This window comes from Giraffa tippelskirchi, chromosome 5 (genome assembly GCF_054371585.1).
Source record: "Giraffa tippelskirchi isolate mGirTip1 chromosome 5, T2T-mGirTip1v1.2.pri, whole genome shotgun sequence".
Lineage (NCBI taxonomy): Eukaryota > Metazoa > Chordata > Mammalia > Artiodactyla > Giraffidae > Giraffa > Giraffa tippelskirchi.
In genome coordinates, this window is record NC_137279.1 from 75,259,192 (window position 1) to 75,271,414 (window position 12,223).

At 57.2% G+C, this 12,223-nt stretch overlaps 1 protein-coding gene across 5 annotated transcripts in view; it reads right to left on the bottom strand.

The window, feature by feature from the left end:
• Positions 1-1,227: 1,227 nt before the first annotated feature.
• TMCC2 (transmembrane and coiled-coil domain family 2) overlaps positions 1,228-12,223 on the bottom strand; it is a 38,190-nt gene continuing 27,194 nt past the window's right edge. For all 5 annotated transcript variants that reach the window (XM_081490908.1, XM_081490906.1, XM_081490909.1 and 2 more), the window contains 3 exons: positions 4,413-5,353; positions 2,882-3,017; positions 1,228-2,628 (listed from right to left, as the gene is read on the bottom strand). In XM_081490908.1, the coding sequence (XP_081347034.1) occupies positions 2,317-2,628; positions 2,882-3,017; positions 4,413-5,353 (1,389 nt within the window). In that variant the 3' untranslated portion in view covers positions 1,228-2,316. The remainder of the gene's footprint in view (positions 2,629-2,881; positions 3,018-4,412; positions 5,354-12,223) is intronic.

The window sequence follows — 12,223 nt, forward strand, 5'->3', positions numbered from 1 at the left end:
TTTTTGCAGAAGATGGCTCTGTAGCCGGGTGCCATCCCCCTCTCCTCAGGCTGTTTGCTTTGCGGCCTCATGATCTGCTGAGAACGTACCCCCCACCCCTTCCCTCCTCCCTCTCAGCATGGACTGCGGCTGGCAGTGACATTGAAGAACCAGTGCAGGAAAGGCACCTGACCTTGGGGAAGAATGTGTGAAATGTTGGCAGCCCAGAGCAGCCACCCCCCACCTTGGGCCCAGGAATGCGGGTTCCTGGCCCAGCAGCCCGTGGCCCCCAAGGGAGGTGCGTGTGTGGCTGGAAGAGAAGGTGGGTGCGGGGCCCAGGAACGGCATTGTTGGAAGGCCCTGCAAGGTCACCGGGTGAAACCCCCCCTGGGTACAGAAGGTGAAGGTGAGCCGTCCAGCTGCCCTCCTGGAGATGCCACCCCAGCACCCATTCTGATCCAATTAAGGGCACAGTCCCTCACCCCTAAAGGCCCCTGAAGCCCACAGTCATGGGTACAGCTGTGACTTGACTTCTCAGACCTACCGAACCACAGATGTCAGAGCCCTCATCCACCCACGTTACAGATGTGGAAACTGAGGCCCAGAGAGGTGGGAACTAGCCACGGGAGCACTGACTATGAGCCAGGTCTGGGGTGGGGGGGAGTGGTGCTTTCGCGACACCCCTCCCACTTCCATGAAGCTGGGGCGTCTCCTGCTCACAACAACAGGGCTCAGGTGGGCCCACCAAGCTCCCACAGGTTTCCAGCTGGAAATCCAGTGCCTTCCGTGGGTGTCCTTCCCTGTCAGGGCAGACACTGAGGGCTTGGCCTCTATGCTCTGGCTAGACAGCGTTAATGAGGCCAAGCCAACTCCAACCGAGGCTCCTCTCTGGGACTGAAACCCAAGAAGTGCTGAGCAAGGACACCACTGCCCTCTTGTGGCCATGCCTGGGCATGACTGCTGTCCTCCCGGCCCTCTGCGGCTTCTCTCCAATTCCCCTCCTCCTAGAAAGCAGAGGGGCCAGAAGGGGTGGGCACCATCTCACCCCGCTATCACCGAGGCCAGCGCTTCGGCTGCAGAAAGCAAACGGGAAGGCTGGGTCTGTCTGATGTCAGATCCGAGAGGAAGGGAGAAGGTCTCGGGCCAACAGGTGGGGCCTTGTCTGCGTTACCCAGAACTCTTGAGTGTTGGGAGCAACCCGGTGGTTTCCATGGAAACAGCCTAATCAACCAACAGTAGACAGGGTGGTTTGAAAATCTGGAGGATTTATTTCTCTGGAATGTCCACAACAACTGGCAGGCACTCCCCTCCCCTGTTCCCAGGGATTTCTCTCTCCTTTGGTGAGAAATCCCCTCTCTTCTTGGAAGTGCCCATGGGGAGACTGGGATGTGGAGAGAGCCATACACAACACTCCAGAGCCTTAAAAAATAAAGCCACAAACGACCTCCCCCGCACGAGTACACACACAAAATAAACAGACGTATAAAAGAGGCTGAAGGGCAGCTCGGGAGAGTGGGGCTGGGCAGCCGGCCCCCACCCCCAGCCGGGACTACCCAGGGCTAAATCGAAGGAAGTGCCCGGTGGGGAGACAGCCTTGGCTTCAGAGAGGGGACCCGGGAGGCGGGCAGGGGACCTCTCCCTGGAGCTCAGGACAAGGTACCAAGGAACAAATAAATAAATAAATAAAGCCCTAAGAGCTTGGGCTGAGGCTTGGGGCCCCCGGGGGCTCCTTCCCTGAAGAGCAGATCCAGTGACAGGCAGAAAGAAGTGGGAAAACACAAACCCAAAGCCGCACCCACCCGGTCTGCAGAGACCGCATCCTACGGTCCCAGGAGGGCCCCACCCAGAACCCAGCTCTGGAGGAGGGAGGGCTGAGCTGGGGAGCCTCCTGGGCCAAGGAGGCCTCTGTTGCTCCCGCCTTCATCCCAACCATCTCCACGAGTGAGCGGGGCTGGAGCTGACCCCAGCATGGTCTCCCCCCTCCGCCAGGAAAGCTCCCTTTGGCCTTCCTGACCCCAAGTGTCTGCATCAGCTGGGAGAAGTCCTGCTGTGACTGTAAACAATCCAAACAGTCCATCCAGGTCCTCAGATGGACTCTCCCCCACCTCCTGCGGGGGCTACACGTGGAGCTCCCTTCAGGCCAACAGGGAGAAGGCATCAGACAGAAGAAGCACGCACAGAGAAGGGGGCCGAAGTCGCCAGGACCGACAGTTTGGGCAGGAGGTCAAACTGGACACGTGAAGACACCCCACAGACTCAGGAGCCCCAGGGTCCCCCCTGGAGCAGCAGGGGCCAGCGGGGAGCTGGGGGGAGCACGGGGCCAGGACGCACTGGCCCTCAGCTGGGCAGCAGCACGTGCTCCAGGAGGTAGGTGAGGGAGTCCCAGTGCTTCCAGAGCAGGAGGAGGATGAGGGCCAGGAGGGCGGTGCTGCTGACGCGCAGGCGGGTCTTCATGAGTGGTGTGATGAAGCTGGCGACGGTGGACACAAACACCAGCAGCACGGCCATGAGGGCCAGGATCACGTTGATGAACTTGCCCAGCAGGGCCCGCGCGTTGGCGTTCTCCACACCCTCCAGCTGCACCACCTGCTGCTGCTGCTGCTGGAGCTCCAGCTTGGTGACCCGGGTCAGGCAGGACTCCACGGCCTCCTGCAGGGGCACAGGGGCGGGCGAGCTTAGGGACGGGAGGCCTCCAGTCTGAACCCCACCTGCCCCTCGGGAGGTGACAATGCCCAGGGCGCCCCCTCCGAAGGCCAGGCAGGGTGGAGGGTGGTCAGCTGCAGCTAGGGAGCCCGGTCCTTTAATGCTGACTATCTGGAGAGGCTGACGGGAAGTGGAAGTCTTGATTAAGGGGAAGGGGTGGAAGCAGCCCACTCCCAGCTTCCTCTCGGGGCCGTTGTACCTGGATGTCCCGGGCCCTCTCGTAGGACTGGTAGGCCACCTTCTCCTCCATGCTGGCCAGCTCCTGCTTCAGGTTGGTCATCTCATTCTGGTGAAGTTCGGTCAGGTCATTGAGCTGTTCCTCCAGCCGCTCGTACCTGGCAGAGGGAAAACGTGTGACACCAGCCCTGGCTCCCCAAGTCTCCCATCTCTTCCACAGGGTCAATTCACTCATTCTCAACAATGACTCAACCCACCCCATGTGTCCAGCCACGTCCAGTTTTAATAGCAACGATGAAAGCTACTATGTACACCGCGGGCTTCCCAGGTGGCGCCAGTGGTAAAGAACCTGCCTGCCAGTGCAGGAGACATAACAGATGTGGGTTCGATCCCTGGGTCGGGAAGATCCCTTGGAGAAGGACATGGCAACCTACTCCGGTATTCTTGCCTGGAGGATCCCATGGACAGAGGAGCCTGGTGGGCCCCAAGTCCATAAGGTCACAGACTTGGACACAACTGAAGCGACTTAGCACACACATGTATACACACAGCCCTACACAGGGCTCTGTGCCAGGCACTTTAGCCACATTATCTCCTAGGAGCCTCCTTACAAACCTTCAGGATAAGGACTGGTGTCGTCTGCATGTTACAGATGAGAAGACTGAGGCACAGAGAGATTGGGGAACTTGCCTGAGATCACAGAGCTCGTGAATGGAGGAGTCAGGGATTGACTGCTCCAACAACCTAGGCCCTGAAGCCCTGGGCTAAGATGCTCTTCTGGGGAACAGGGACACAGGGATATAGACACACAATCCCTATTCCAAAGGCACAAAATATCAGAGGATGACTGTTATGTGGGGGTAGTGAGTTTTCAGGCAGGTTTCTCCCTCAATTTTCCAAACCTTCAAATATGTCAAGGCGAAAAAGTGCTATCTTAAGAAAAAGAATCCCAAGGAAAAAGTGCCCAACACCACACGAGAGGCACAGAGCAGAAGTAGAGCCAGCAGAGGGAGGGGGTGGGGGCTCCAGCTCGATCCCAGGCTGGCTCTCGAGCTCCGCCCGGATGCTCACATGGACCATGCCAGATGCCTGCACAGGGCACCTTGACAGGTTTGGGCTCAGTCCTCACAAACCCTGTGAGTCAGGGTCCACGTTATTCCTGCTTCACAGATGAGGACACCGGGTGCAGAGAGCAAGTACTTTGTCCAAGGTAAAGAGTGGGAAGAGTAGAGCTGGGATCCAAACCCAGGTAACCTGGCTCTGGGGTCTGTGCTCTTAGCCAGAGTCTCTCCAGATAAGAGGCAACCAAAGCTGGCCCCTGCCTCGGTTTCCCTTTTGTACAACCACCATGTAATCAACTAGGGATACCACAATGCTCCTTCCAGAGGCCCCATCATCCTGTTTTCCAATCGCCCTGGTAGCTGGTGGAGGGCTCCTGGAGGCCTTCTCCTGGCCCCTTGAAGCAGCCCAGGGCGCTTGGAGATGCTCCGTCTGCTTCCACCACTGAACCTGAAATCCAGCCTCTCGTGGGCGGGGCGGGGTGGAGCACGCACCTGTACCGCTCCTCCTGCAGGCACTGGGTCATGTAGGTGTAGTCCCTCTGCAGCTGCGCCTTCAGGTCCTCCATTGAGTCCTCCAGGTGTGACTGGCCCTCCTTGATCTCCCGCAGCTCTTCCAGCACAGCGTCCACGTTGCCGGGGGCCCCGTACAGCGGGCCGGACTTGGGGCTCCCCGGCGCGGCGGCGGGCCCGGCCCCTGAGTTGCTGCCCGCGCCCGCCGAGCTGGCGCTGCCGCTGGAGCACTCGTCGTCGCTGGCGTACTTGGGGCTGGACACGAGTGTGGCGCTGCCGCTCAGCGTCCGGGCCGCCTCCTCGGGGGGCCCGTCTTCCAAGGGGTCCTTCAGGTGCGCGATGTTGTCTGCACTGCCGAACTTGTTCCGGATGAGGCTGGCGAACTCCCGGGGCTTGGACACCACGGCGGAGTGCGTGGCCTGCGAGAGGCCCGAGAGGCTGCCCTTGACGCCCTCCACCACGCCGCCCCCGAAGCCGCTGATGCCGGCGCGCACGTTGGCGCCCACGTCCTTGAGGCCCTGCTGCATGTCCCGCAGCACGTCCTTGGGCTGCCGCGACGGCCCGTTCTGCTCGATCTCCCTCAGGCGCCGGCGGTAGTGCTCCAGCTTCTTGTGCAGCTGGGCGATGGTCTGCGCCGACTTCTGGTTCTTCTTCTCGAACACCTGCTTGATGCGGGACGCCTGCTGCTTGTCCGCGTTGTTGGCCAGCTTCAGGTACTCCGCCACGTTGTCGTCCCGCGCCTCCTGCTCGATCTTGATCTGCTCCGTAATCTTCAGGATCTTCTGGTGCAGGTGCTCGATGGCCGCCTTGGTCCGCTGGGGGTCTGGGGCCCCATCTGGCACGTCCAAGCTGATGGAGCCGTCAGCGTCACCATGACTGGGGCCGCCGGAAAGGTTCAGGGTCACGAAGTCCCCCTTGTCGACCTGGGGAGGAAGGCAAGTAAAGGAAGCGTATGTCCATCAGGAAACCGAGGGAAGTGGGGCTCACAGGAGGCTCTCCTGGGTCCCCAGAGCCTCTGGACTTGGTTTCGCTGCCTGGAAAATGGGATGCAGGGTAAATAGGAAATTTTTAAGGAAGGAGTTCAAAAGAGTCCCAGCAATAACAACAGAATCCCCTCCTGCTGCCATTTATGAAGGGTGTGTACACCTGCTCCCTGCCTGATCCCAACGTCCCTGATGTGCAGTTAGGCAGACCTGCGCCTCCTTTGGCCCAGAGAGTTCAAGCAAGTTGGCTGAGGATAAACACCTATAGGAAGATAGAACCGGCAGCCCAGGACTCTTGCTGCCCCATCACGTGGACCAAGCAGGCCCGAGGCTTCACCGTCTAGTCTCGGGGTTATTTCTCAGGGAGGAGACAAGCCATTCCTCTGGACTCAAGCGTGCATAAGGCTCCTGCCTGGAGCAGGCCTCTCTCTCAGGGCTGACCAGAACCTCTCTTGGGCCCCTTGCAGGCCTCTCTCTCAGAGCTGACCAGAGCCTCCTTTGGGAAGCAACCCCCACTTTCCCACGTGGGCTTCCCGGGTGCCACTCAGCAGGCCGCCCTGCCTCTGCCGACACCTCTCCCCGTCCGGCCATTACCTTGCAGCTCCCTGGAGTCGTCAGCAGCCTCTTCCGCTTCATGGTGGCAGGGGCGCCTGGCCCTGCCCTGTCCCCCAGGACCAGGCAGGAGCACCCCTCACCTGCCTGCTGGCGGGGTCTCAGGGGGCTCAGGTCCCAAAGACACCCACAGGCCAAGGGACGCAGGGCCCAGGCGAGGGGCCTGGGGACACCTGCTGCCCAGCATGAAAGGAGGTGAACGGGCGGCAGGGAGAGGACAGAGCCTTTTCCTCACCAGCAGGCGGGCTCCCCGGGTGCATCAGGGCAGCACAAAGAGAGGAGCCGAGAGATAAGATGGGGGGCGGGCAGCGAGGGGCAGGAAGGGGCACAGAAGATGGATGAGAGGTGAGACAGGGTGGATGGAAACAGGCAGGCCTGGAGCCTCACTCTCCAGGGCTGGACCCCCTCGGCCTGCTGGAGGACCTCTGTCCGCAGCCGAGTCCCCAAGTGTCTTATCACCATACAGCAACGGAAGCAGCAGGAAATGGCTCAACCCCGTGTATTTTTACACACAGCACACCCCAGGACGGCGGGCTGGGTCAGATCATTCGCTCTTTATGTGTATGCGGTGGTGGGGGCAGGATGAGGTATACATGGGGGAAGGGGTTAAACACAAAGACAGTGGCCCCTCCAGCTCACGCAACGGAAGCAGCCCGTGCCAATTACAGGCAGAAGTCACTGGGCTCCATTTCTCGCAAGGTACAGAGTTGTTGGAAAACACTATGAAAAATAGTAGCCCTGCCAAACTCAGGAGCCAGGGGAGGGTGGCTCCCCTGTGGGCTTCCTCTCCAGCCTTTCCAGGTCATGGTACCACTGGGGATGCTGGGAACAATACCCATCCCTTCCCATCCCTCCTAAAGTCGGGACTTTCCTCTAACATGAGCTTTGGGTCTCCCCTCGTGTTCCCTTGCCCTCTGCCAGGTGCTGATATCTTCATGACTTTGTACACAGAGGAGCCCACACTGATCCCAAGGTCTACTCGCTGCATCGTGCTGACTTAAACTGCATCCTGTGGTTAAACCCCTTCCACCTGTGCTGTTCCCTACAGTGATGGCAAACAGACAGCCTGTCGACTTTCCTGACCCTCAGTCTTCCCCCTGTAAAATGGGGACACTCATATCTCTTCTCAGGCCTCTGGTGAGGGGCATGCCACATGATGTCCAGAGGGCACTTGGCACAGAGTGGGCACACAAATGTACTCATCTGTGCTAGCTGGGTCTGGCAGCACAACTTTGTGTGGTGGAGGAAATGAAGTTTATATAAAAGATCATACCAAAAAATTCACTCATCATTGAAACTATGAGACAAAATTAAATTCTATATGCAACACAGCTTTTAATATTAACTCATTACTGATTGGGTGACTTTTGCAGAAACTAATGCCTGTGGCTGGCAATTTGCTGCATAGTGATATTGAAACCTCTCTGGTCAATAATGTTCGGATAATAAAAGATGTTGAAAGTGTTAGTCACTCAGTCGTGTTTGACTCTTTGCAACCCCATGGACTGTAACCCACCAGGCTCCTCTGTCCATGGAATTCTTGAGGCAAGAATATGGGAGAGGGTAGCAACTCCCTTCTCCAGGGGATCTTCCTGACCCAGGGGTCAAACCCGGGTCTCCTGTATTGCAGGCAGATTCTTTACCATCTGAGCCACCAGGGAAGACAGTATAGGCGAAGCTATGGTTTTTCTGGTAGTCATGTATGGATGTGAGAGTTGGACTATAAAGAAAGCTGAGCACCGAAGAACTGATGTTTTTGAACTGTGGTGTCGAAGAAGATTCTTGAGAGTCCCTTGGACTGCAAGGAGATCCAACCAGTTAATCCTAAAGGAAATCAGTCCTGAATATTCACTGGAAGGACTGATGCTGAAGCTGAAACTCCACTACTTTGGCCACCTGATGTGAAGAGCCGACTCATTAGAAAAGACCCTGATGCTGGGAAAGATTGAGGGCAGGAGGAGAAGGGGGTGACAGAGGATGAGATGGTTGGATAGCATCACTGTCTCAATGGACATGAGTTTGAGAAAATTTCTGGGAGACAGTGAAGGACAGGGAAACCTGGTGCGCTGCAGTCCATGGGGTCACAAAGAGTTGGACACGATGTAGCGACTGAACAACAACCAAAGATGTATTCATACGTCTCTGGTCAATAATGCATTAAAGAACTTGACCCCTTTATAAGGCGCTTTCCAAAGAGACTCAACACTTTTCCTCTCTTCCACTCTCTTCACAGGAGAAAGAACAACCAGAAATGATTGTGATCTGGCTGCCTCACTGCCTCGTGCTCAGCTAGGCCCTGAGCTCGTCTTTAAGGAGGAGCGTGTCAGTCCGCCCACTGGAGGAGTGTGGGAAGACCTAATGAGACAGGGACTCAAAAAGCTTGTGAAAAGCAGAAGTTCTTGGGATTACAAGGGAGTGTAAAACGGCAAATTCCCTGCCTGTCCTGGCTCCAGCCTGGCAGCTCTGAGCCTTTTACCCCTCGAGTTGGCGGCTGTCTAGCTTACAAGTAGAAAAGCAGAGTTGAAACTGGCTGTGAAATCCCCGTGAATGAGAGAACAGACACTCCAGGAAACCAGCAGGGCTTGGTGGTGAGCTCTTCCTCACCAGCCAGCCTCTCTGCCGTGGGGCCCACACTCAAGCCTGGGGGTCCCACAGCAGGACCCCAGCTCCTTCCTGCCCTTCCACTGTGGTCTACAATGCCTGCAGCCTCTGGTCACCTCAGGTTACAGAACATCCCACTTTCTTCCTCTGTCTCCCCCGAGGGAGGCAAGTAGGGAGTTCTCCACTCCCTCATGTCCCCCAGCACATCCTCCAAGCCTGCAACACCCTTTTAGAACTAAAGAAAAACAGGGTCACCAGGAAAAGAGAGCCAAGGAGGCTGCAGACAGATGAGCAGAGGTTCAAAGAGGGATTACGGTTTAACAAAGGAAGGAAAATTAGAGCATTAGAAGAAAAAGATGAGAAAGCTGTTAGGAGGGAAGCAACAAGCAGCCCCGGAGGAGAATGAGATTTGCCCACAAAAGATGAAGAAGAATTGCAACGAGACAGGATACAAGGCCCACGCAGGCCACTAGAAAGGGCACTCAGGGTGGAAGTGCACACCGGCTTAGAATGTTGGCTCTGCCCCTTACCAGCTGTTTGCCTTCATATGTCATTAACTTTTCTGGGACTCAGCTTTCTCATCTAGAAAAAGAAGGGCTAATTCTACCCACCTCACCAGATTGTCGGGAGAATGAAATGAGCCTGTGAGGACAATGACCACGGTACAGCCTCGAGGCACAGAAACAAATCACAATCAACCGACAGCGCACACCCACTAGGGCAGCTATAATTTAAAAAAGGAAATAACAAGTGTTGCCAAGGATGCGGGGAAATCAGAACCCTCATACCTTGCCAGTAGGAATGTAAAATGGTGCATGCACTGTGGAACACAGTTTGGAGGTTCCTCAAAAAGTTAAACATGGACTTATATGACCCAACAACTCCACTCCTAGGTATACCTGCAAGGAACTGAAGGTGGGTATTTAAACAAGCACTGGTGCACACTTGTTCACAGCAGCACTATTTACAATAGCCAAAGGGTGGTGGACACCAGTCAAATGTCCACTGATCACTGGTAAGCAAAACCAGTACAGTCACATAATGGAATACTACTTGACTATACAAAGAATGAAGAAGGACTGATATATGCCACAACACGGATGAACCTCAAGAACACTAAGTAAAAGAAAATAGATACTAAGGGTCATATTCCTTTTATATGAAATGTCCAGAATAGTTAAATTCTTAGTGTCAGAAGGCAGATTAATGGCTGCCAGGGGCTGGGGAAGGGAGAAATGGGGAGTGACTGCTTAACGGGTATGGGTTTCCTTTGGGGATGATGAAAATGTTCTGGCACTAGACACAGGTGATGGGGCTGCACAGCCTGGGTGTGCGAGGCCAGGGTCCTCAACCTGCCAGCCTGTGCTGAAGGTCCAGCCCATGTCCTGTTACAGAGTGGTTGGCAGGAGGGTGTCTGGATCCTTCCTCCTACAATCACATTCTTAACACAGCAGAAGCTCTAATTCACTCACTCAAGAGGAGCGATACAGATCACTGAGCTCAAGGTCACTAGCAGGAGAAAACTCCCAGGGCCCACCGGCCCCGGAGCACAGCAGTGGGTGGGCTACACGGGCCCCAGGCCTCTGTCCACGCCCAGCCGCCAGCACCAAGGCCTCCTCTCCCCACTCTCCCATCTAAGAGGCCGGACACTCTGCAGGTACCTGGCCCCATGATGAATCCCTGAGCGCTGTCGGGTGTGGGGCAAGTTCTAAGAAGAGGTGAACCATGGAGGGTGAGCCATGCTTCTTCCATGGCCCCTATCCACACAAGGCAGCCAGGAGGCTACGTGGTGCTCCCTGTTCAGGGTGAGCAACAGCCAGGGCGGAGGTCATGGACACCAACGTCCCGGAACCGCTGATGAACGTTCTGGAAGAGCCAAAGTGGGGGCACTGCCTGCGTCTGGGATACAACTCTCCCTACTGTCCCCTTGCTCTGGTGAGACCCCTCCACACGCCCCTGAGAGCACCCCCGTACAAGGCCTCACAGCCCCTCAGACTCTCCTCCCTGCCCCCTTTCAGCAGCACCCAGTGAAGCCGGATCAGGCGCTCCGCCAGATTACAGGGCTCCCGGCCCGGGCTCCCTGGGGCCTCCTAGGACTCCCAGCTCCTCCGGGGCTTGAGCTCACGTCCTTGGGTTAACCCCATGGGACACAGGAGTCGGTCTTCCTCCCACACGCTAGCCCGGCAGCCTGGGTCTCTGAGGCATCCATGAAACTCGTCCGTGCAGAGGGAAAGGGCACTAGCCGTGTCATGGGTCAGCTTCTCCAGCAACAGTACAAGTACATCATCAACATTCTTCAGGATGGACCACATGCACAGTCACACTTGCAAGGAGTGCATGCTCCACACCTGTGCTCCCAGGTTCCCAGGACAGCACAGAGGCTCCCAGCCTGTGACTCCCCTTCTCTGGGGACAACAGCCCTGCTTACAGAGTGCTCCTGTCCGGGGTCCCCAGAGCAGGCTGACACAGAAGTTGGGGCCTTCCTGTTCTATCTACCTGCTCAGGAGTTGAAAAGCCAACCCTAAGGTCTCTTTTTTAAAAAAAGGTGGGGGGAGAGCATTGGGGCTCCTCTGCTTCCCTTTAGGAGGTCAGGGTAGCCCCGACATCCTGGGCCAGGTGGCCTGCGGCCCCCTTCCAGGGTGGAGAGCAATGGGGTCAGGCGTCCATCCCGCCTTGTCCGTGGGTCTGGCCGGGTGGGCCAAGCCCAGACAGGGTACCACCCCTGGGCAAGGCCTGGACAGCAGAGGCCGAGAGCCCCGCAGGCAAGGGTAACGGGGCTGTGGGCCAGGGTGACTCAGCAGAGATGCCTCCATCTGCTGACTCCTGGCCCCATGACTCTGATCTAAGCACCTTTCTCAGTATGGAGAGCACACAGATTCCTCTTCCACTAGCTCCCTGAGGAAAAGGGAAAGAGAGAGGGAGAGGGAGGTGAGTCAGGCCACGGTGGAGAGGGGCAGTAATGGCCGGCTAACACCCCTCTGCCCAAACAGGCAGGTGCCCCTGTGATGAAGCTGGGAGGGAGGCAACCTGATATCTCCTGTCCCAACCTGACGCTCAGGCCAACACTGAGGAGGCCTGAGTCGGGGGCTGGACCATTCTCCCGGATCAGCAGGGGTGCCCTGCTGGCTCTTTCTCCTGCTGGTAGGGACAGGCAGGCGTGTGAGGCCGCCCAACCCAGCTCTGGAAGCATAATGACCACCAGCCCAAGCCAGGCAGGGAGGGACGGGAAGGGGCAGAGTGAGGAGGGGATGGCACCAGCTTCCATTGGCGCCTGGGAGCCGAAGCGGCTCTGCTCTGGAGGGCAGGGAGGCCAGTGTTTAGATAAAGGGGCACCCATGGAGGAGTGCACACTCACACACACACCTGGGTCTGGAGAACAGGAGGATGGGACACTCCTGCAGAGGCCCCAGGGACTTGAGGGCAGGTGCGGGGTGGGGTGGGGCTGGCTCCTCCCTGGGGCCTGTCCTCCTGGTACGGGCCCTCAGAGGATTAACAAGGAGCTTTAAGCTGCCGCCAGGGACTGCAGGGCCAAGTCCACACAGATGAGGAGACTTACCCCCTCCCTGTTCCCTGCAGTGCCCATGATCTCCAGGCAGC